At 36.5% G+C, this 26,730-nt stretch overlaps 1 protein-coding gene across 1 annotated transcript in view; it reads left to right on the top strand.

Annotated features, from left to right (window-relative positions):
• The window catches only part of Mesr6 (misexpression suppressor of ras 6), a 570,073-nt gene that overhangs the window by 314,836 nt on the left and 228,507 nt on the right, over window positions 1-26,730 (top strand). The window contains exon 5 of the mRNA XM_070313825.1: window positions 25,189-25,383. Within this exon, the coding sequence (XP_070169926.1) occupies window positions 25,189-25,383 (195 nt within the window). The remainder of the gene's footprint in view (window positions 1-25,188; window positions 25,384-26,730) is intronic.

Here is a 26,730-nt window from a genome sequence, read left to right as displayed (position 1 = left end):
ATATCGCAACACCCGTGTCAAGTTAATCGAGCGCGGACATCCATTCTCGCGAATCGCGTGCGCGGGCGCGTAAATTATCTCCCTCCTCCCTCACTCAGTCACACGTCACATCGACGCTGTCTCTCGCGGAGATCGTTTAAAAGTAGCACCGTGTACGTCGTGCTTCGAAGAAGATCCGCCCCGTTTTAGGCGGCTAGACGGAGGAGGTTTCGTTCTCTTATCCGATCCAAGAGTCAGCTGACGGCGCGCCTTGACAGAGAGAAGGCGGTAGTTAAACTCAACTAACGGCTCCATTAAAGTATAGCGCTAAGTCTAATCTAACGAAACTCACGATCGTTTTGTCTTCGGCGCGACGCATCGCTTTCAAGGCGACACGTCTGCCGTTCGGAGATTCGTACGCCAGCGATACCGGTATAGGAAATGGGTGCGCATCTCGCTAATCGCCGATAATTTTTCGTACTCGACGAACGAATATAATATTATTATTTACCGAATGCGGAGATAACATTTCATTACATGTTTATATTATATTCAAATGGATTCGTAATCGAATTACTAATATAACATACATATTTGATCGATGCTTGTTCAATAAATACGCGGTTATTATGTGTATTCATTTCTAATTTAACATAACGATCAGATATTACTTTGTACGAGAAAATCTCTCTCTTAAACTCTACGTTTAAATTGACAATTGAACGGAGATATGAAATATATACCATAATAAATATATACCATATAAATAATAAATACTTTGATATAATGGAATCTTAAAAATAAGTAAGATCTAAAATCAATCTCTCTCTCTCTCTCTCTCTCTCTCTCTGATTTATTTGTCCTTTCGAATTTCGTTATCGTTTATCTATGAGCAATAATATAAATTCCGGAAATCACACACACACACACACACACATACATCTTCTATTTCTGCATTATACGAGAAACCGCGGTATTCTTTCTACCCTGGGAGAGCGCGCGGCGGACTCTTCCTGGACCTAAGGTGGCGGGTCATCGTACGAGAGAAAGACTTTCTACTTGTGTACTACACACCGAAGACCCCCCCCGGTCGGCGCTCCATCTCTTCCCGCACGATGTAGATTACTCGGCGAGCATCTCTCCTTACAACGAGATACCAGTTAAGCGATAAGCTACCGTGCAACTTTCTTGGTGCTTTACCACGCTCCGCGTGGTATCGCGCGCTCTTTCGGCATGATTTCGCTCTCCGCGGATGCCTTTATGCAAATGCACGCGTGCAAGAAAATCCTGTTAACAAAGCTTGCCGCTATCGTGCCGGCAGTTTTGCCGCATTCTTATAGAGTACACCGTTATATCCGTGTATCGCGAGTAATTTTTTTCACGACCTGAGAAAGTCGTGCCGCTCGCAGTAAGCATAAAAATAATATATTTTAGTATTTATCTCTGCATTTGTAGAAAATCATACTAGAGGTATGTAGAGATATTTTATTTAGTTTGAATTTTTTGTGTACAATGGATGATATACGACATTTTGTCGAGATAAAAAATTTATTTTCTCATCTTTTCTTCACAGAAAAAGAATATACATGTATATTTTTTTTTATCAGTATAATGTATATAATTGTAAATGAATATATAAAATTATGCGTGAATAAGATTTAATAATTAACAGAGCCTTATACAAAAATTATAATGCTCAAAGATCTAATAAGAGTATTAATTTTTATAATACTAAGAAATAAGATTAAAACTTAATCTTTAATTTCGATTATTATAATAATCACAAGAGCTCTTAGATAAATTGTGATGGATCTGCAAGAGAGGATTTAGCAAGGAGGGAATCTTTAATTATATATAAAAAGTTAAAAAAAAAATATTTATATAAACTTAGGAATACATTAATTAGGCGATATATTTTTCAAAATAATATTTTGCTTGCCGCTTGATCTTGTATATTAAAATTTCCAACGGCTTTCTTCCTTCATCCCGATTAATACTTTGACTGCTATAACCGTTCTCGCGACTCCACCTTTCCTCGGTACCTCTAGCCGCGCTTCTCGCACGCGTACGCCGACGCACATTTGATCCTGTTTATAATCAGCGCTGCGTTATAGCGCGTAAAGTCGATCATGCCGCACCAATCAGATCCTCATCTCCGGCCTCGTAGTTGCATACGTTCGCTTGCTTGATCTGTAGAAATAGAGGGGGAAGGGCTCACCCCGTGATACATATCGCTTATTATTATTCCTCGAAGCTGTCCAATTACCTTAGCCGGCGCCGCAATTCGCGCTAATGGATCGAGAAGCATGGGGCACGTCGTCGTGGCGAGCCGCGGGGGAAATCGCCACGGCATACGGCGTTCCTGGATTTCTTTGGCGGATTTCCAAACGCGCCGAACGGCCTGAACTCGCCCCGGAGGAAAAGTTACGTTTACCTAAGGTTTCGATCCTATTTCCGTACGGGTCGGTGACCCGATCTCTGTTTCTCTCTCTCTCTCTCTCTCTCTCTCTCTCTCTCTCTCTCTCTCTCTCTCTCTCCCTCTCTCCGTGTGTTTTCTCTTTCTATCTTTCTTTATTCCCTCTCTTTCTAATCGTTCTCTTGTATGATTTCTGTCCCCCCCCCCTCTCTCTCTCTCTCTCTCTCGTATCGTCCTTCACCACTCTTTGTCTCCTACTGTGTCTTTCACTTTTGCCACGCCGTGTCTTACTCGCGCCGTTTCCTCGCTTTCTTCTATTTCCAAGTTATTCATCGCTTCGCCCTTTTCTCTTTTTCTCTTTCTCCCCCTCGAGAGATATTATTTGCCCATCTTCATCTTCGTTCATCTACGCGCTCGTTTATTCGCTCGCTCTCCCTTCGCACTCGCCGTCTCTCGTTTGTCCATTCAATCTCTCCGTCTTTCTTCGGCTCACAATCGTACATCTATTCGTCGTTGTTCTCTCTTTTTTCGTTTCTCGTCGTAATCGTTGAAGCGAGAGCCTCGGCGCAACCGACAAACCTTTCAACGTTTCGCGTTGCACTGTACACCTGTCAGGCGTCCCGTAATTGTGAAACGACTTTATAGCCTGGACCGATATCCGCAAAGGCACACGACGTTTCCTTCGTTCCTCTAACTAAGACCGGACGTTCTCTTTTTAAACGCGATGGACGACAGATATTGCGCATCCACGAGATGTCTGGTGTTTTTAGCTGCACTTGCAGCGCATGGCATTCATTCCATCTACTTGTGTATATATTACGTTCTCTGGAATGTATGAAGAAATTTCTAGAAAACTATCCCAAAAGATTACATAATAAATGCGAGGAAAACCAAATGATCAGAATTTGCTAAAACTAAATTATCTATTTTATCGTATAAACATATGATTAATATAAATATTTAATAATTATGTAAATAATGTTAAGATAGTTATTATTGAGACTTTTGTCACAACATACGTATATTCAACAGATTTCATCGACATTTGAAAGTCTCTAAATCTATTTTAAATTAGTATAGATTAATTTAAAAAGAAAAGCTATTATGTGTGTGTATTCTAATTATACACTCAATATTATCAATCCAAGTTATTTATGATATTGCGAAGTTAATTATGTTAATTATATTATTTAAATTAGTACAGATTAATCTAAAAAAAAAGAAAAGCTATTAGTATTCTAATATACACTCAATGCTATCAATCGAAGTTAATTATGATATATTATCTTTTCTTTATACGCAATTAGTTATCTGTCTTAGGTCGAGATGTAACCAGAGATAAATCATAGATTCTTTTTATTCTTTCTTAAGAAATGTCGCATACGACGAAGTTATGCATTGGCGGCATCGTATTTTTTATATCTGCTGCGACGAAGGAGGCCGATCGGTCAATTAATTACACGGCAGTGATCGCTCAATAATTAATGCCGGTGCCACGAGATTCTTGATGCGTTCGATGTGAATCCGGGTGGCCCACAAATATATAGGGACGTGTGCGTACGGATGCACGTGCAAAAACCACGCCTTTTTCCTGCATGCCCGCGAATCAGTAATAAGCCCATTAATTTTTCTCGAGGAATGCATAAGATGCAGCGCACAAATTCGAACGTATGTAAGTAAAATGTTGGGGAGGGGGAGGGAGGATGAGCTTGGATAAGTACTCAATCCGTGTTATATTTAAATATTTTATATTGCCAGAAAAGATTTCTCTCTCTCTCTCTCTCTCTCTCTCTCTCTCTCTCTCTCAAAAGAGACAAAGATCCAATATTATCACTATATTTATTTTATTTCATTATATGTATAAATTTTGTGACGATATATATATATATATATTATGTCGAAACTGATTCTTAGCAAGAATAAAATTAAATGCCATTTTTTAAAATTTAATTTTGGAGCAAAATATTTGATTTATTAATGCCATTGTAATCTTATTACGATACGAATTACATAGAATCCGATGCGCTCAATAAAAATATTATATTTATTATTGTACCGTTATAATTATTAAAATTGTGAAGACGCCTGGACATTCCCCTGGACGATAAATAAGAAACTTATTAGAACAGGAAATTTCATCTAGTGTCGCATATTACACGAGTATAATTCAGCGACATTGCTTCGCTCTTGCCTCTTCTTTTTCCCTCCTGCCAGCATCTCGATAAAGAAGCGGTCGCTATTTTCGATGCGACGCGCTAATCATTAATTAGCTCTTTCTTGAATCAGAGTCTGACCGGGTTGTTTCGATTCTTTTTGCCACGACGATAAAGTCCGCGGCAACGACGATAGGACGTGAACGTACGGCGGGAACGCGCGAGTTTGACATAGCGAACGCGATGGAATGTCGAAGCATAACCATCTTCGCGAGAACAGCGATAATTCGTTTGTACGATGTCTTGTATATCTTTCTGCGAAAATTCATCGTATAATCAATTTTATTTTCTCTTTCTGGAATATGTTGAAAAAAGGATATATATTGCGAAAGAATTAAATGGAGAAAATTTTATATTATATATTTTCTTTAATAAAGTAGTATTAATGAGAATTCGGCTATACATAAGCTTTTCGAAAATCTATCAATTAATTAGATTGTTCAAATTAGCAAAATGATATAATATTGATTTAATTATCAATCACACGGTAATATTAATTTAATTACATAGTGATAAATAGTATACATTTTTTTATCGTAATGTTAAACATTACGATAGTTTAATGTATAATCCTTTGAATTTAATTTATATTATTTATATATTAGTTCGGAAAAATAAATATTCATGGTAACAAATAATATCTGCAATCGAGGGTTCGCGCGAGAGAGAAGCGCATAGGATGCAACCCAATGGATATTAATGACGCGTGCGATGCGCGGATTTAGTTGTTCGTCGAAGTTGTCGGGTCTCCCGCGGCGTTATCTCTTCGCAGGGTGTTGGTAGGAAGCTGGACGGGTCCGACAATATCTGCACCGTTATGTCCTGCGTTGAGCTTAGTTTCGCGTCGAGGCCCATCCGACGGCAACCATCGTGATAATCATCGATATTTTCTCTCTTCCGCATACCGATTTCGCGGCTGAACGTGACCCGGTGAGCAGAAATTGCGGCGTGCGGTCGATACCCGATACGATAATGGGCAACGACGCAGAGAAATTTCTCTCCATGGCTCCGGGTAGACCGTGACGCTACATGCTCGTAGGATCCGCGAGACCACCGCCGATTTTGCGATCAAAATCAGAAAAGTACACGCCGGCGCCGATGGGCTTCGGTAGATACTCGAAATTTCAGAAGCCCCTCCGTATGTGATCGAATAAATAAACAATAATCACCATTAACTTAAATATTTTATGCGATATTTTATGGGCATCGATCTATGCTTTGATAAAATAATACATCTATGTTCCGCGTATTATAATAATTAAATGGTTAAATCGATTATAGGATATATAAGAAAGAATAAAAATCATATAGATAATTACAATGATATATATGTACTATTTATATATAAAATAGAAAAGAAGAAATGCTGGTAAAAGAAGCGTCATTAAATTAATTAAAATAGATATCGGGTAAAAAAATCATTCGACGTTATTAGATACACATATAGAACGATATTATACAAAACATATATATTTACTTAATACGTATGCGGAGATATGTATATGAGAAAATACAGAATGTATTTGCGTCACTAATGCTAATTATATGTACGCTTCTGTCAAAGTACTCGTCGATGGAAGGGTTCGCTATCATCAGCTATTCGCTCGGGGCGATGCAGACAATCGAATAACGAATTGACATAACACATGGTGTAATTACGAGATCTCGTACTCTCAAAGGAACCGTTTAGCGTGCACGCGCCCATGAAGGTGCGTAACCGATCGCGTGTCCTCTCGCCATGCCATCAAAGAGTTGTCCTATTTGTTCTGCACTTTAATAGCGCGTCTGTGATCCTCGTAACGTGGATACGCGGAGATACGCATTTCTCTGTATGGTATGTACTTGCCTCTCTCTCTCTCTCTCTCTCTCTCTCTCTCTCTCTCTCTCCTTGCCTCGCCTCATTCTCATTCTTTCTCCTTGCTGTTTGTCTCGCTCGCACCGTTAGCGGTGGTCCTCCGGGATCCGAGACACAAGCCGTCCGTAGAGAACATATTCCCCAAGAGCAACGTCAATATTGACGCATCCTCGGTGCAAATCGACAAATGCATTTTGCACTTCTGGAATTTCACGCAATACATCGGACGCTACTGCGATGGGTTTTGTAACCTGAATCGGGCGTCAATAGCTTTCGTTTAAGCAGTGAAAGCTATAAAAGGCGATTATACACTTATCTACACATTAACCCTTAAACGCCCGTATTCGAAATCTTCTTATTTGCATCTCATGTTTCTTGGATCAAGTTTTATATATATATATATATATATATATATATATGAATATGTTTATAGGCATTTTTCATCAATACAATTTTTTTCAAATACATTTTGATCGAAAATCTGTGATTCTTTATTAGGCGAGATTACAATATAAAAATTATGTAAAGTATTAAAGATTATGAAAAAATATAGCGATTTAAAAATTGAAAAATATTGAGATTTCGAACGTTTTGAAAGTCGAAAAAAAGTGCTCGGCACGTAATTTCGTCGCGTGGAGTCGCGTGGTTGACATTTAGAACACCCGTTATACAGCAGCATTCGTCGTGTAGTCACGTCGGTGTCATGCGGCTACCCACGCGGCGGCGTCTCGGTATACACGGATGCCGTTATTAATGCGAATATAATTATTAATCTATACGTATTTATGTAATAATTAATGGGCGAATCGCGCGCGACCGCTGTACGTTCGACTGTGGAACACGAGTGTCGTCGACGAGGCTATCTATCAACGTCCCACTTTGGCATCGCTATTACGGTTCCCGGGCGAGACCCTAATGTCATGAGAAAGAGGCGTGGATCGCACGCGGAAGAAAATTTCAATCCTTATTAGCCGAGCAGAGACGATCGTTTCATCACTTCTTACACACAGACTCGCTTCTCTTCTTATTGAAAATGTTGATTTTCTACTATTAATTATATCCCGCTGTGCTTCTTTTATAATAATCTACCATACTTGGAAATTAAAAAACTCAAAATAAAAAGAACTGAGATTTATTCTCGAAAGATTTTATGTAAAAAAATATACTAAATAATGATAAAGAATAAAATTTGCAAACGTATCTAATACTTATCATTCTCAAAGCAAATAAAAGGAGAGAAATATGAAATATGATGTAAAATTTTTTAGAACTTGAAATCGGCCATTAACGCTACTTTTACACTGTTTAGCTATAAATACATGCTTTATAAAAGCATTAATGATAGCCAGCGATGAATTTATGACGACATCGACGATTAAGAAAAAGAAAAAAAGCAAAAATTAATAAATTAAAATAACGAAATTTGTGATAGAAGACAAGTTTATAAAAATCATTTATGTCATTATCGAGAAACTTATACAAGAACACACATACTATTTGAAATTGTTTTTTCCACGCGTACGCGTACAATTTATATAGTTTTATACATTAATTATAATTTTAATTATTTAAAAAGAGAAATAAATTTTTAGCTCTTTTAATAATATACGTAAAAGAAGAGCAACTGATTTTACAAAAATTAATTATTAGAAAATATTTTATATTTCAGAAAAACCAATTGCTTTTTTACGTGCTTTTTTATCATTAAAAGAGCTAAAACTTTTTGATCGGTGCCGAAAATTTAAAGATAGACGGAATAAAGACAGAGCCGTAATGAGAGAGAGAGAGAGAGAGAGATCCCATTCCAGTACTTTCTTTGCTTGATTTCTAGTACCGGGTAGGACATGGTTATACGTACACCATACTTCCAAGTAAGTCCCGTGGTTAAAGTTGCATGAGAATGAATCTCCGTTGACCAAAACGAGCATTCGAGCCGACTGACTGGACCAATAGGTTCCCTTTTCTTCGAGATCTGGTCGCGGAATACCGTAACGTTCCCTTCTTGCGGACCGCTTCCGATGAAGCCGACCTTCTTTATGCCGTTCTTCGGTGGCTCGCCATCTCCACGCTCTTCTGGTTAAGTATTGATTCGTAGAAATCTACGAATCGAATAATATATAACTCTATTCTCGGTCTAGCGAAGCAATTTTGCTAAAAATATTTTTTCTCTTTCATTCTAATATAAATGGTTTGCTATAAAATGTTAAAGCCACATGCTTATACAATATATATTATACTAATAAAACTTTTCATTAAATATTATTAGTAGAAAGAATGTAATAAAAGAGAGAGATATTATATATTATATACAAATTTGAAGTCAGATCCATTGAAAATTGAATATTCATATCGTGGTGAAAGAAATACTATAAAAACTGTAAAAATAATTAAAATTAAAGACAAATTTATGTTTTGTATATATTTTTTTTATCAAAATATTTCTGATAGAAATATGTATGTAGCAGGGGAATAAAAGCTATTAATAAAAGATATTATTCTATAATATTAATTTTCCGGATGATTTAGATTTTAGATTATTCTGACTTGAGGTAAACGGAATAGTGTAAATCAAATGTAAGTGGCATTTGCGATCAAATTATTTTGAGAAGATAAACAAAGCTCGAACGGAGAGAGCAATATGCTTGCTTCTTAAGAGCGGTGAAGAAGCGAGGAGACAGCATCAAAGGTGGGAAACCTTCGAAGGATCTTTAATAAACACCACCATTGTATGCTAATCCATAAATATGCTCCGACTACGGTGTAAGCTTGCATACAAACCAGCTGCGCCATGCGTGCCTGCTGCGTACACGTGCGGCTCTTCTCGGCCAATCGAGCCTCTGGACGAATGCCAAAAGTGAAAATTTCATAACATTCTGTAAGAATACGTTTTCGATATTGATGGAGAATATCGTTACGTCATTAATTTATCGCCTCTGTTTTTGAAAATTAATTAATTCTTTTAGTTAATATTTATTTATTCTTGAATCCTATATTATTGAAAATTAATAACGATGTTAGATTATTTAGAGATATAAAACAATTATCGATAACGATGGAAGATGCGTGACAAAATATGATAACGTATAGGACATATGTATTTCAACATCCATCGAATTTAATTATCTTATTCTTTTCCATGTGGAAGAAACTTTTATGAAATAGCCTTTTTTTGAAACTTTTTATTTTCTTTATAAAAGAGAGAAAATTACTTATATATATTATACATATATTTACCAAAAATTATGCAGAAAATATTATTTTTCAAAAAATATTATGACGCACATTGTTATGATTCTAAAAAATTTTTATATAATAGATAAATACCTTTTTCTCTTTTTCTCTTTCTCTTTATATATATATATATATATATTTAATAATATTATCAAATCTGAGAAAGAATTGGTCACGGCGATCAAAGTTTGAGGTCGTTTGAAAATAATTATTTTATTACCAAGTTTAACGCGAGACGTTGCGGAACTTTCTTTTCTGGAGAAAAACTCAGGGACTTTACAAAGTTTTCTACGACGCCTAGGAGGAACATGAGGATAACAGGAAAATTAAATTCGTCGCGAATTTAATAAGAAGTATACGATCGGATTTGTATTACGAGAGGCGAAACTTTATTTATTGATAAGATTAAAGAACATTTTGTTTTGTCATTTTCTATCTGTTTTTGTATTGTTTTCTTTCTATTTCTCTCTTCTATTGAGAGAATATATAATATATCCTTTGAAATATTTTATATGTACCAGACCAACTTTTATGCTACTTAACAAGGAGAAAGTATATTTAATATCTAAAACTCTCTCTCTGTAATGTATTGTGTAGGTTAAAACGTTTCATAAGGTTTATTATACATCTTCTCTAACTAATCTCGGTATATTTTTCTTTTTACTTTTCATTAATATTTGTAAAAATTGTTTTTATTAAAGAGTGATATGCTTAAAGAAAATATTTCTTGTAGGATGGGAGAGAGAGAGAGAGAGACTGGTAATATACATTGGTGGTCTATTTAAGTAAAATTACAGTAAATTATAGAAAAATGCATTTAAGATTCGATTTAAATCTTAAAAAAGTGAAAAATGACACCGGAATAGTGTATATCGTTTATTGGTAATAATTGTAAGTGGGCGAAAGGAAATCCGAAAGAAAGAGTAGCACTGTCTTGGGACTGTTTGTCGCGTTGTTTATCGCATAATGTGCATTGTATGTACGGGCCGAAAAGAATAGGACGAGAGGCGTAATATGAAACATGTATATCGATAGCGTGCCGAGGAATCATTGAATTTTAAACGATCGATGCTCGCGCCTTATTTACGCCTCTGCTCACCTTTCCGAATCACGACTGTCGAACGATGAAGTATTTTTCAGGGAGGCACCACCGCCAGGCGCCTGGCGTTACTATTACTTCGCAATGATGGCAATCTTGTGCCGAACAATACGGTACATACGGATAGTAAATGATAGGAAAATAATGGTATAATTTAGAGATTTTTTAGTTATGCATAATGTACGTTGCGCAAGATATCTTCTATCATTATACGCTTTTTCTCGGTTGTGCGGATGCTCGATAAGATAAAAAAGATATTATTTGTTTCAATATTGAGAAAGACACTAATAATATCTATGTTGAAAATAACGGAAAAGAAATTATCGCGCCAATTAAGAGAACGTTATAGCTCATTTAATTTTAATTATATTTTCAATTCAAGTTTTTATTATCGAAATAAGTTTTAAAAAATGCGCTGTACCATTATACATATATCTAACATTTTCTGTTGCACGTATCTCGCTTTAAATATTTCCAAAAATCTTAATATATCACTTTGATAAAATAAGAATATTGTTAAAGCTTGTGTTGTCTTTGAAATTCATTAAAATGCTTACAATATTAATGTTGTTATATACATGTGTAAAAATATATCGGATAGATATGTCAATCATATATATATATATATATATATATCTAACAATAAGTATTTTATTTAATTTTATTTTGAATATTTATTTCGATAGTAGGTCCGAAACTTTGAAATCTCTCAGAGTTAATCGAAGCGACGCGTCGCATTTTTCGCGGAGACGTAGACGAGAAGCGTCAGTGGTGTTTCCCGCGGCGAATGATGGTGGCACACGCGGTTTCCGTCTTGAAACGCTTTAAACCGTAGAAAGGCGCCGCCTGCGGCGCAGCTCCCTTTGTTGCGGCGCACCGACGACGACTGCAATGAGACATAAATTGCAATTAGCACCATCGTATCTGCGACGCGCGCGAGAGGGTAAGATATGTGCGCGCGCCGATGTTGCGCCGCGTTAGGTTCGCTGTGGCGCGCATCGTTGCAGTTGCAGCCAGAGATTCTAAGGGATCTGACCGACTACAATGCGGCATCTTGGCGTTCTCTCTAACGAGAGAATGCCCGTTCACCATCGAAGTAAAATATATGGGCAAGACACGCGATATGCGCAGAGAGTGCATCGAATCCGACGCATTTCTCAGATGACGTTAATTCCTTAAGTATCCTTGCTATGCATTTTTTCTTCAATCGTATCTGATATATTTTTTCTTTCAACCTGATCGAGCAATTATATAGAAACATTTCTATGGGATAACGAGCAGTAGAATATCGCGTGACGCGATAATAATTTGAGATTCGGATTATTTATAAATTAAATATCAACATAAGGGATTATTATTATATAATAACTAGAGTTACATTGTTAAATATGTATACTATAGAAAAAGTCTAGTGTTTAAATTTAAAAAAATTAATTTCTCGCATAAAATTAATTTCTTCCTATGGGCGGTTATAGAAATTAAGATAAATAAATTAATAAGCGAGTTTTTCTATTTAAGAGACGATTCATACTATACATCGTGTATTCATACAATCCTATCGTTTGTTGCTGTTTTCTAATATTATTATAATGACTAAAATTGCTTGGTATTTTTCATCTAAAATAAAATATACAGAAAACGAGTTCAATATATAACTGAATACATAAACTTTAGAGATGTGAGCTAAAAGTAAAAATGAGAGACATCTTTTCATTTTTTACGCGCTTTTAAATCATTTAGATCGTGGCCACTTTTTGAAGTTTACGAGGCTTAAAACAGCATAATAAGAAGTTCACCGCGGAACTGGCGAGCTCGCATTCCACCGAGGTTGCAACAAAGGAAGCCCATTAAAAAAAAAAAAAAAAAAAGTGTATATCGCTGGCATAAGTCACGGTAGCACAGTATCATATGGATCGGCTATAGATTTGCGACCGGAACGTTTCACGATGCGATCGACCCGCAAGTCGATCCGCGATCCCTTTACCCGGAACACGAATAAGAAACCACAGGAAACCTATAACCGTATCGGTACTCGATTCGCTCTCGAGAAAGGAGACGCGGGAACGAGCATCGTCAAGTCGCATCACAAAAAGACAACGAAGAAGAACACGCCGACGAGGTGCTCTTGTTAGCCGAAGTTATTATCATTAATTAAACAGCAACCGCGCTATCGCGGCTCACGCGACGCGATGTCACGATATTAAAATCGCGTAACACCGTGAAGACTTGGAGTCGGTACTCGTTATCGGATGTGCTTTTCTTCGCCTGTGTATCGCTCATTATGTATCGAGGATCGATCATCAGTTGTCTCTCTCTTTTTCGTTTGGGAAATCGCTGGTTGCGATCAGGGCGGAAAATAATCCACGTGGCAGTTTTTACTCTCCGGTATCTCGTAAATTAAAGCGGAATAAATGCGGAATAAATGCGGAATAAGAATCGCAGCGCGGTAAACTATTTGGTGACGGAATTATAAAACGTCGACATCGTATAAACCCGGTCAATCATCATGTTTACGATACCACTTGTTGCAAAGGTTTCCGAGTTCGCCCGCGGAGACGCCAAGTTATTTTTACATATCCGGTATGTTTGTTTATGTGGACTTTTACGATCTACTTATGATTGTATCGATTTTCAATTTTTATATAATCGTGAACACGTGCAATGGTTTTTGATCGAGCTCGACGCGTGACCACTCCTTAAAATGAAATTATTACGCGAAATAAAACTATGTAAAAGAATCCTGTGTAACATTCATATATTGTATCTTTGATACAAGTATTTCAAGTATCTCGTGTAATTTCTCTCATTTAATACAATTCCGTGTCTTACTCTCATGTGTGTTAGGATAAAATATATTTTATTAATGATATGAATAATTTAAAAAAAAACACACACACACACACGACGTGACGCGAAAATTTTCTTACGAAATCATCTCACTCTCTGCGCGCCACAAGTTTTAAAACGTGCTACGTCAAACAACATTACAGCTGTCACGCGCAGCTGTCTATGAGAAGTAGTTGGAATAATTAAAAATTATCGCGAGAAATACGATAGGATCGCGGCAATTTTATTTAATTTTTCCTGCCGGAGCAGGCTTTTGATTCATACGCGCGCGAACAAACTCGTCGCGGAGATTCAACGAGCCAGATTCCGATATTCGGCCGAGGGTTATTTACGATTCGAAGAATTACTCTCAAGTATTGTTGTTATCCGTGAGAGACCGCTTTCCACAAAGCCGCCGATTAAACATTATCGGGCTACCAGGAAGCGGTAGACCACTTCCTCGGATTCTCGCTCGTGCCACCTTAATCCAGCACGCCCCGATCCTCCTCTGTCGTATATTTTATTAGTGTGTGTTGATGCGCGGCACTAGTATCACGATACAGTGAGCTAACATACATTATCGAATCGTATTCGGGTTTATTTTCATATTTTCATAATGTAAGAATTTTTGAAAATATCAAACTAGACACACACACACACACACACACACACACACACACATACAATTATCAAAATATATAGCGATCCAGAATATTATTTGCTATAAATTATTTTGGAAACTTGTGGGTACTTGTGCGTTAATCTCGATTAGAATAAAACAATCATCATGACTTTAAACACGAATTAAAAATCGCCTACTGCTATTTTGACATATATAAAAAGGGTGAAATAATAAAAACAACGATATCGATATAAAATTATTAGTGGATAGAAACAAAGGAGCATTTCTGAAAAACATTCGATAAATTGAAAGATCGATGCAATTATACTTTCTACTCGTTACTTGTTTCGAGTAGTCGTCTACTTGTACGGATGTTCGTTTTTACCAAGTCGCATGCATTGACCCCCTTGACAGTAAGCTTTACGTTTATATGCATCCGCGACGGTATCCGGATAACAGACTGGCCACGCGTCACCGAATCGTGATTCTCGAGAGCTCCAAGTCCATGTTGTGTGACCCCCATCAAAGCTAGAAGTTCTCGACTTCGTGAGGTTGAACGCTTCTTGCACGCGAGCCGACATCTATAAAGGATGAAATACTGTTCCTACGTTGCGCTCTCTTATTCCGCTTTCATTTCCTCGTCCGAAGACCACACTCTAAGCGTGTAAAGATTATAAGATATTTCAGACATAACGAACTTATATTTAACTTATATCTTACAAATCTGACATATGTAATCCGACTCATAATTAAATTGTTCGTGTGTGCGTGTGTGTACGTATGTGTGAAGATTTAAATTTAAATATAGTGTATGAAATTTTTATATTATATAATTATATAAAAATATATATGAAATTTTTATATAATATAATTATATAAAGATATATATATATATAAAATTTAAATTCGCGCACACATTATATAATATTTAGAAATTGAGCATTTTGATAAGAAGTCAAAGAATATCCGGTCGCCAGCGGATATATGTGTGTGTGTGTGTGTGTGTGAAGTAAATCAAAAACTTGTCTTGACTTCATTGCACGATTGACAGTCGCGCGTTGTTCACGCGGTAAAATTTACCGCATTTCGTAATATCGGGCTACCGGAGCAAGTAGCGCAACTTCGTGGCAGACCGGTTGCACTCGGCGGATCTTTAAAGCTTTACGGCTTCGACCGATGGAAAACACTTGTTAACGCTCGGCGAGCGAATAAAGTGGTGCCTGTCCGAACTAAATGTAGATACATCTTTTATGCGCGCTATCGCCAGCATCTTGCAGCCCGCGATCGAGTTCCCTTTTGCTCCCTTTTTCTCCTCTCTTCGCCTTCCGCGCGGTCCACTGTGAACTCTTGCCTTCTCTCTCTCTCTCTCTCTCTCTCTCTCCCTTTCCCCCTTTATTTCTTTTTCTCTTTCTCGAGGCGTGTGTTTTGCCGACTGTTGGTATGCGGCCTGCGGTCAGAATTTCGTGGCATCCAAGACTCGGACATACTACTGAATTCTTCTTGCGCCTACTATCTTTGACACTCTTACTCGTATTCGGGGAAAAAAAAAAAAAAAAAAAAAAAAAAATTGTTTCAGCAAACATAGTTGTGGGTTTCCCACAGAAGGGAAACAAGAATTAGCAAGTATCTGTAAAGAAAAATTTCTTGGACTAATAACTATGGAAAACTTGATACATTTTACAGATTATTCAACAAGCTACATATATATACAGGCTGTTAAAAAAAAAAAAAAACATTCAATATTTATATGGTAGATAGGATACATCATACTGACGATGAATTAAAAAAAAAAAAAAACCTTATTAAACATAGATCGAAAGCTCAATCGTTTCTGAGATATAAACATTTTTTTATGTTAGCATCCTGATTGACTTACTCCCTTCTACGTGTCGCGTGCGATGTGTTTACCTCAGTGTTTATAAACCGCGTTTTATCCTCATTCAATTTCTATACACGATTTCATAACACGATGTTTCACCGGCAGTCAGTCAGTCAGTTGTCATCAACCGGCAATTGCGGATCTATTATTTAGCGATTACACAGTTACCAAAGTATCGTGCTGAAAATGAATACGTTAACTCAGTTCTTAAAGAATATGTCTTTGGCGTATAGTGTATTTTTAAAAGAATTATGCGAATCCAGCGTGCTTGTCAAATAATTCGACGGAGACTTTGAATTTTCGAGAGAATTCATGATTTTGTAAAAAGAAGACACGCCAAACGTGTATGGAAATAAAAGGAGGACATGTGGAACATCTGTCAGATATCGAGATTTAGACAGATTATTATCTTCTTCTCACGTCGCATGCAACACGTAGAAGCCAGTAAGTCGATCATGATATTAACATACAAAAATGTTTATATCTCAAAAACGGTCGAGCCTTTCGACCTATGTTTACTAAGGTTTTATTTTACTCACTATCGTGAATGGTTTTTTTTAACACCCTGTACATTTTATATATAATATTATGTTTTAAATTTTTCTCAGTTTTTTCAACAAGAAAATGAAAGAAACAAAATGCTATTTATGTAATAATCTCATTTTAATTTTTACTATTATTTTTTTTAACGTATCTAAAATAAATAAAAGTTCGAACAATAAATTAATATCCAAAGCAATATTTCATTCGAAGTATTAAATAATTTTAAAAAATGTATACGACTTATTTTCGTCACAGCGCTACGAAAATTATTTCAATTGCCATTAGAGTTCTCGTTTGTATTTATTGAGATGACCAGTGGTCGTAGAAATTTGTGAAATTACCGCGACACACATAACTAGTATAATACAAATGTATACTATGATTGCATTGTGTGTCTCTTCGCGATGCGCAAGTCACGTAAAAACAAGGGAAGCGTAAGAAATAGCTCGCGACTGGGTGGACAGGATAAGCCGCATCGCGGCGCACCGTCGTCGCTAATTAATACCACGAGAGTTAATTATGCCACGAAGCAGCGAGACAATGTTGTCTATCCTCTATCTACTGCATACGAGCAACCTGCTAATAACAGGTAGCTGTAAGTTTGCTTAACTGGAAGCGCTACAGGTGTCCGCAAAAGTGTTACGATGCTTTAGCGTGTCGCGGCGCGGCGCGGCGCGGCGAATCATTGATTAAAAAATTAAAGGTCGGATCAGCATAATTTACATGAGGGTATTTGCGCCGTCTCGAGGTACGAGTACGGTTAAGCCTGATGATACGACGTGAAAAATACGACGAGTAGGAAGAGATGACAGGCGAAATAATTTATAACGCGCTCATTATTCAATACGATGTCGGTACACAGATAATATAATAAATAAATATGAAAATATTCGTGCGCGAGAAGACATTACATGTCTCCACTGTCTACGTTATACCACGAACGATCACTTTTTTCCTATCTGTTCTTCTTTATCTCTAGAACTCGCTCCTATGACTCGTACGTTTCAATTGAGATAAGAGCATGGAATTAATTTGACACTTTTTCCGTTACTACTCAGCGGAAGATTTTCAATAACATGTTATCACGTTCTATAGTGCGGTAGATGATGGACATATGCAAAGATATACTTACACTTGCTTTCAATTTATATCTACAAAAAAAAAAAAAAACGCATATTAGCTTTCTTTTATTAAAGCAGAGAGAAAAAATTACATATAAATATATTTAAAAAGAAAAGATGATTTGCACATTGATATAATAGAGAACTGCGTTAATACATCAAACTCTCCTTACTAACACATTATCAATGTATTTACATGATCTCGCTAATTATATTGTACAAACGATTATGTAGAAAATTGAATCAGGTTGACGTTTGCTAGATTTTCCGCTGGTTTTTAGAGTTTCGTCTAGGAAAAGGCGTTGATTGCTTGCGCGAACAATGGAACGAGGCGCGCGGATGTATCGCCCGCCTATTTTCCCGGCGGATATTATACATAATTAGGAACGCGGGTACCGAGACCAGGGAGAGCGAACAATGGACGGGCGGCTCCTTTCGCATGCGACTAAATACGTCAGCGCCACGGTAATTGGCCGACAATTAGCAACCGTAGAATCGCGGCGCAACATTAAGATAGTATAGCCCAGTAGCGTGCAAATACGGGAGCGAAACTTATCTCGCGTAATTTATTTCGACGGGATCGCGTTATGCCGACGTGGACATCGTCGGTATCGTTGCGGAAGCAGAGAAATGCGATGAGACGAGCGATAGCCGGGGCCGAAATAATGCGTCGCCATGATCCTACTTTATTTCACGTACGACACATTTCGCTCGAGGCGAAAAATGAATTATAATGAAATGTGAGACAAAGCGTCGTATAAATATCAAAATATAAAATCTACGGTTGCGCTGGGAAAGAATTATGATTCCGCAGTTGATATTAACAATATTATGCTGAAAGTTTCTTAATATTTATTTTTATATATAAAACTTGCGCCTCTCGCGTTCTTAATTTTTTTCAAAATCTTACCTATTGTATAATTATCTTTGTAACGTAATTCACGCGCAGTACTCGATATTCGATATTATTATCACTTACTACGATCCTATTTCTACTTATCAAGAAATATCTCGATCCTTTTCTTCTTTGAGAAGAGATCTCCGTTCGCTTCCCAGGGAAGTGCCGTATATCTCCGCAAGAAGATGGAACGCGACTGGCTCTCTTTTTCGACGAGACCCTGACGCGGTGGCACTTTAACGGCGCTTCAGCGTCGATACCGACAAGAAAGGCATACGAGGCGAGATCTACCGATGAGATACACGCGAGAGACGCAGCGGGGTAGCAGCGCGGCTTGCCATCGCTCGTCAAAGAGAGAGAGAGAGAGAGAGAGGAGAAAGAAACAAAAAAAAAAAAGAGTTCCATATCGTAGTATTTTATTCCTTTTGCAATAGCGTCTTCTCTATCCGACGCGGCGCGACCGAAGAAAAAGAGAGAGAAGAGTCGATAGAAAATTCTATTATTCTATTCTTATCATCGCGCTCACGCGTGGTGCTCGGTATCGACAGGCAGATACATAATGCAACGTGAGTTTCCGAGCTTGCGCGCGCGAGCGCGTATCTACCGGATGCGGCCACCACTGAGCTTGCATACTGAGCACTAAGGCGACCGTCTTCTCTCTACGAAGCCCTCCTACAAAACGTGCTGACTCGTCGTGACGACTCGCTCGCCGACTTCTCGACGTTGGTCGAACGTGCCGTGCGACATTGATCGAAGAGAGGGTAGACTTGATATCTTTACGAACACCGACAGTGTCCGTACGCCGCGATTTCTCTACGAGATTTTCCGTATGGGATCTACGTAGGTAGGAAGATACATCTCGTCGCCTGACGTGGAACGTAGGAGGCCGATCGGAACAAGAATCTTTCGGACTTGTATTCAGTCTCGAGTTTGTTTTCTTTATAGAATGCTCTTACGCGCGTACGTTCTATATATTTAATCCAAGTCCACTTGCCGTAATTATAATCAAGGAGATGAGTGAATCAAGCAAGTTCATATCTATCCGTATCTTTTTTTTTTTTTTTTTCAATATTTTAATCCACAAGTGGCTCGATCAATCGATCGAGCTCTTGTGTATTGATTTATAATTAAAAGTGATCGATCGTGTATGTAAATATATGTAGACGTCCTTAAATGAAAAAGATACATTATCATTAATGCCTGCAAAATAATACATGAAAGTTTTTAAAAATTGAAATTATTATTTGACATGCATTATCATTGAAATAAGAACTGCGGCCAAATATATCAATAATCATCGCATATGAATTATTCTTCACACGCAAGATTTTTTACGTTTTGTAGAAAATTACGCGACGACTCGAATGGTAAAAAATAGAACACGTGTCAATTAATTGACAGATTTTACAATTAACGCAACTCATCCAAATCTAACATTTATGATATCCATTTAATAATGGAGAACGTGATAAGCAATAGATAGAATAATATTGAGAGAAATACGTGTTCTCCGTTTAACATTTCACAAATAACCTACACTTCACCCGATTGATAAAGTTTAGATTTAATTATATTTTGAGATTTAAATGTAGTAGTTGAAAATTAATTTTCACGTAAAATGACAAACGCACTTGACGAGAGGGAACAAAGGTTTGACATACGTGCGAGATTCGAATTCCCGCCGACGTGACGCGGAGGTATCGTTTCAATTAACGCTGCCATTGCCGGGTGCCGTGAGACTAATCCACCTTATGCAAGAACAATGCATCAGGATCGACACGTGGCCACGATAACGCGAGCGAACGCACGAACGGTATCTCGTACTCGTGTGTCGAGATATGTCGTTGATTGCGCGTCGCGGCTGGATTTTTGCGCGTGCGATTAAAAGACGATCAAAATTCAACGGAAACGAGCGTAGGCGCATCGCCCACGCGTTGCGTAACGTGTATTAATTAATTATTCGCGCACAAGAATCTGAGCTACGGGTGTCGGGGAAACGTCATAAAAACCTGACTTTTGCATCGAATCTTGGATGGATCTATTTACATACTTGGGTTGCTTGCGTAATCTTCGCTATATGCGCGCTCCATTGCATCGCATCGCGAGTGATCGCATATCGGATTGAAGAATATAAGAATAGAAGAGAGATAGCGTGTGTCATTACGAATGCTATTTTCTTGATGCATCGAGCACAATCTGTTTTTGCAAATATACCAAAAGATAACGAGGTTGTTGAAGAATAGATAAATAGACGTAACTACCACAGAATTTGAACATGCTAATTTAGCATATTTTATTTATTGAAAATAATTATTAGATTTGTTCTTGAGTACAAGATTATATAATCATATTCATATAATGAGTGAAAATATTTCGAAGCTACATATCTAAAATTTTATCTTATTATAAAATGTTCGATTTAACATCTTATTTAACGTCATTATATGCTGTTATATTTTATCATATCGCTAGATTTAAATATTTTACAGTCGATATTATCCAATTTTTAAATTTTATAATCAAAAATAAATTTGCAGAGTTAATATAAAAAGCTAAGCAAAAACGTTTCAACATAATGATAATTTAGAAAAGCAAAGTAAAATAATTTTCTTTTATTCTTTCTTGTCCGATAAATGCAAACCATTAAATAGATTCATTAATTCTGGAGATATCGTAAATTAAGTCAACAGTCGTATTTAGAAGATTTTTCTGATCGTCTTGAGCGCTCGATTTATATTTGCGTGTATTCTCGATTAACTCTTGAGTTATTCTCGGTGAATTCATTGAAATTTCTTAAAAGGAATGAAAAATCATTTGCGTTTTTGACCGGCGCGTGTATCGTATTGTACATCCGGTGCAAATGAGCGAGCTGCGATTTTTGCGACGCTGCGCTGCTCTCCGTGTCATACAAGTTGTCCGTGAAAGCACAATGAGCCGACTGAGATCGCGCCACTTTGGGTCAAAACAATGCGACCATTTGCATGTGGCATTGCTCGCCTTAATTGCGACCACGACGGTGGTGTGACCGACGAACTCTGCCGCATGACACGCACACATGGAGACACGTAAGCCTTTTGCGAGCTGCCACGTGCTCTTCGCGAGACTCGTTTGCTGTTGTTCAAGCATATTCATTTGTTAGTATGCAGATCCCACAACTAACTAGAACCACCCGTTGAAATACGCGCAAGCGCTCGTTAGAATTTGTATTATTAGGAAATTGTATTTATAAATTTTTCAAACATATGCTTTTTCCTAATTTTTTAAACTGCGAGGTGTTCGACATGTAAGAGAGATAATGGAATATATGAAACAAAAAGAGAAGAAAAGAGAGAAGAGATAAGAGAAAAAGAAGAGAGCTGCTGAGTTTTATATTAATTTTATAAAATAATCGTATATATAAAAATCTTGAAAGATTATAATATATATTTTAGAGAAGAATAAATCATCTGAATCGAAAACGAAAAAAAATTGTTAAAAATTAATATAATTAGTTTTATTTAAAAATTGTTTTATTTAATATTAAAAATTAGTACATTTTTGCGACGATTTTGTAGTATTAATATTATGTTATTAATTCTTTAACATAAAAAAATGATGGTTAAATTATGATAAGATGAAATCAAGACTCTTAAACATTTAAGCATTTATCTTTTATTTCATGTTTAATGGGTATGTGTAAAAGTGGCACTTTCGCGATCGTGTTCTAATTCCGTATTTGCATGGACGAAAATGAAAGTATCCGTCGAAGGATCAAAGTCGACGGATTTTCGCTATTTAAGTTTAGCCGATAATGACATTTCGCTTTGCACAGTTTTCTATATTATAATCGCCAGTACGTTTGTAGAACATTTATGCTTTATCATGCTTATTTTGCGCATAATAATAAAAAAGTTTAGGACTATGAAAAAAATAATGATGAGGATTAATGATGAATCGGAAATTTACAAATCTCAAGATAATCACAAAAAAAGATAATGTTTGACAAGAAAAATACTTTACGGAATGAATTATTCAATTGCACGATTAGGTAGCCACTATCGTGAATAAAATATATGTGTAGCGTAATAACGTTTCATTTGAAAATATTAATCACAATATTGAGCGGAAATTTCTTAACGTGCAATTTGTTCACATGCCATGTTTGTCACGTGTAATGGAAAACTGCACGAAGGAAGCTTTGAATGTAATGCTTGTCCGTGAGGCATTATATTCAAGTGTAGAGGAAAAACTATTAACATTGTTGGAAAATATGACTCGAGGAAAAATCCCTTTGATAATTGTTATCGCTATCTTATACAGTCTGTAGTAATTCGGCTTTTCTTTTGTTTCACGCTCGATATATAATTTATAAAATGATTCGTCCGAAGAATTACTCAACATTTTCTTATGAATCATTCGATTCAAATATTGCACGTCTTTGTACATATGTATGGTATATATCTCGTTTTATAAGCTTCGTTCGTTGCGAGATAAGAATACAATTAAAAAATTGTTCAAGCATAAATGGCAGATAACTTTTTGCGATTATATATCTTACTGTGACTCGTCTACTGATATTTCAAGCAGCTTCGTGACATTTGCAATAATATAATTATTACAGAAGGTGTGTTTCTTATGCAAATGCAATAAAACTTTTTTCCTATATTCTAAAAAAATATTTTGCATAAAATTCTTTATAAATATATATTAGATACGTGTATTAGAAATTGTAAACTTTTTAATAATTATGCCAGCATATATCTATATATAATAAAAATGCGAAATTATATTGTGAAATTTTATAAATAATTGTGCAAAATACTTAATAACTGAATGCGAATTTCCTGAGAATCTGTTAGTTTAAAGACAAGAGGGCAAGAAAAAATATTTCTTCCCAGAAGATTCTAATCAAAAACACATTAACGAGCCTATGCTTTCGTTGACATCATCGTCTACTGGATTGTAGATCCGTAGCAATCTGGTTCAGAGATCGTATTAAATCAAAGACCAAGACCGAACATCTGCAGAGCGTGATGCGAAGGTTGCGCGAAACGCACGCTCTCTTATCAACCGACATGGCAGATTGAGAGCATAAAAAATTAATCGCCGCGCTTCAGAAAATTCCGCAGCTGCATTCGAGCTGTATAATTATTCGTGACTCAAGCAACTTGTACTCATAATATTTAATCAAAAAATACCATTTGTCTGGACATATTCGATCAAAACTTCGATAGCGTAATAGATTCTTATCAGAATATGACAGAAAGATTTTATAAAAGAATATTTTTATTTTTCTAATTTCTTATTGAAACAGTTTGAGTGCGTGGATTTTTCTCAAATCACTTATTAATTTTTCAAAGAAAAAGATCCTTCGACATCTCATTTTCATTTGTAGATGAGATTTAGAATTTTATACGCTGAAAGTTTAGAGAATAATTATTTTATTAATTTCGGTTATTGAAATATCTCGGTTTTTTGAAGGATTGACGTATTGTTTTTTTATACTTAAAAATTATTGATGTTTTTTGCATTCACTCGATTCAATCGAAAAATATTCTTTCCGAAAATTGTCTTGTTGCATCGAAACTGTTAAAATGCTTTGAGAGCCACTGCTTATGTGGGGTGATTGTTGGCTTTGCTTTTCTCCTCCTACCGTTTTTCTCCCCTTTTTTCCCCTCCTCCTCCTCCTCCTCTTCCTCGCGATAGTATTACAGCTCACCCCGCGTACGCCGTTGTATTTCATTGTTGTGAACGCATGCAAATTGCGATCCCAATGCCGGGGCCGAGTATCAATTCTAACAGAATTAATTCGAGTGCAGTCATTGTTTTTTGTGCGTCACAAAAAACCCTCTATACGCGGACAGCAGCATCACGTTTTGCCCCGCTATGAACAATATCCGGTTCATATACGAACGGTTGCGCGCGTCGTCGAGCGTCTCGTGTATTCCTATGGTTGATGAAATCCCGTTTGGAAATTGGACCGAACAGGCCGTGAATTCGATATAACGTCGGCAATCGATCATTTTATTGGTAATTATATCGTCAACGTTTCGCCAGCGCGCAGCGTCGAAAGAAAAAAAAAAAAAAAAAGAAAAAAGGATTGAGTAATATAGCGTCGCTAATTCGCAGATCTGAATGCTCGTCTTTCATTACGCGATTATCTTCCAGTGAATAATCTCGCTTTTGGTGACAAATGACCAAAATAGCACGATCATCAGCAACGAAAAGATGTAAAAAATATCAATATTGTAAAATTGCATTTTTCTCTCTTTTTCTTCTTCCCGCGCGATTGTTATTTATGTAATGTGTTTAACGTATAAAAATGTTGTAGATTAAAGAAAGAGAGTGAAATGTAACGCACATAATTATTAAAAAATTAATTTATGAAAATCTTACCTATTCGCATGCGCTCTTAAGAAATAAACTATATTATCCAGATTTTTTTTTTTTTTCCCCTCTCTAGAAGAGAGTATATATAAAAAATTGATATATATTATAATACAATTTATCTGATATTTATGTTACAGAAAGATGACTTTACAGCCGTCAGCTCGATATTACGTCAATATCTACCCGAAAAGGATACTCCATATATTTTAGACATCGACCTTGATTTCTTCAGTACTAAAAACCCCTTCAAAAATCTTCACGAACGCGTAAACCTCTACGATAAGTTGGCTCCATTGTTTACATATCAGAGAGCAGAATCGAATGATTCTGAGGTAAGTTTTTGTTTTAAATCTATACAAAGATGGTGTGTGATTATATGATTGAAAGAGGCTAATATTTATTTAACAATAAGTATAATTGAAAATGTCTATAACACATACGAACGAAACTAATATATACAACTACTAAATTATAGTAAATAGCTAAGATTAACCAGTTACTTAGTTAGTTATAGCTAAGGACTTCAACGCATACATACAATTCTAAAGTTTTTCTATTTACTTATCAACGATAAACTTGCAAACTCACATTCATAAGCGCAAGACAATAATGTCAGCAAAATGTCTTATTATCACTTGCATTTTCTAGCAATGTAAAATCTAATAATTTTATCATCTTATTTATTTTAATATATTCGGGGAATTAAATAATTTACAAAATTAAGATAATTTAAGAAAATTGTAGGAGAAAATATACAATTCCTTTTCTAGAGATTATTAAAGGGCAGCGATTAACACATTATTTACGACTGAATTAATTCTAATTAAATATTTATATTAAATATACAACATGCTGATATGCCTAATATCCTCTTTTACACGTAGAGATTCCGTGCTATTCTCAGCAGTTCTATATTATTAAACAAAATTAAACATACAAGAGTATTATATCAGTCATTAAATATTCGATATCGCGAAGATCATGATCTGGGAGGGAGGGGGAAGGGGGCCCGAGAGATCGCGTAAATCACGACCGAATCCAGGAGCTTTGGAGAAGCGATGGAATTTTGCGAATTAGTGGACGGGGGTGAGTTACCGGCAACGAGCGGAAGATTTGCGAATAATTAGGCGGACCGACAATGCCCGAGGTCCCGTGGCAGGCCGGTTACACAATGTGGCCTGCCACCAGCGGGATAATAGACAGAGAAGAACGACTCTATAGGGTTTTAGGATTCGATGGACATAATGGTACCACCACCGGCCTATTGTCTACGTAGCTGCAGACTGCCAACATCCGCCTCCAGGGTCGACCATGTCGGCTCATCTGCATACTAGCTTACAACCCTTCGGCCGTTTAGTCCCGAGCATCCCGAAAACGCTAATTTTGCCCCGACCGCGTCATTCGTCGATAAATCTCGATCGCGTGTTGTTATTGTCCTACGCGTTGCTTCATTTGACAAGATAATTTTCCGGATTTTTTCAATTAATTTTTATACGATATATTATCTATCGTTATATGAAAAGATTCGTATTGATTTTTCAAATCGAAACAATTTTATTAGATATTACTATCTATTATTAAAAAATGATAGTGGTTGAATATTTTTTATAGCGCCATTTATATAAAGAGGCGGTCGTTAATCGTTAAGAAATATTTAGTCTTTCTTATTTTACGATCCT

The sequence above is a fragment of the Polyergus mexicanus genome, unplaced genomic scaffold (assembly GCF_030449975.1).
Source record: "Polyergus mexicanus isolate NDT 795.1 unplaced genomic scaffold, iyPolMexi1.0 SCAF_25, whole genome shotgun sequence".
In the NCBI taxonomy this organism is placed as follows: domain Eukaryota; kingdom Metazoa; phylum Arthropoda; class Insecta; order Hymenoptera; family Formicidae; genus Polyergus; species Polyergus mexicanus.
The sequence above is the reverse complement of the archived record's forward strand: the minus strand, read 5'-3'. Positions and strand labels throughout refer to the sequence as shown.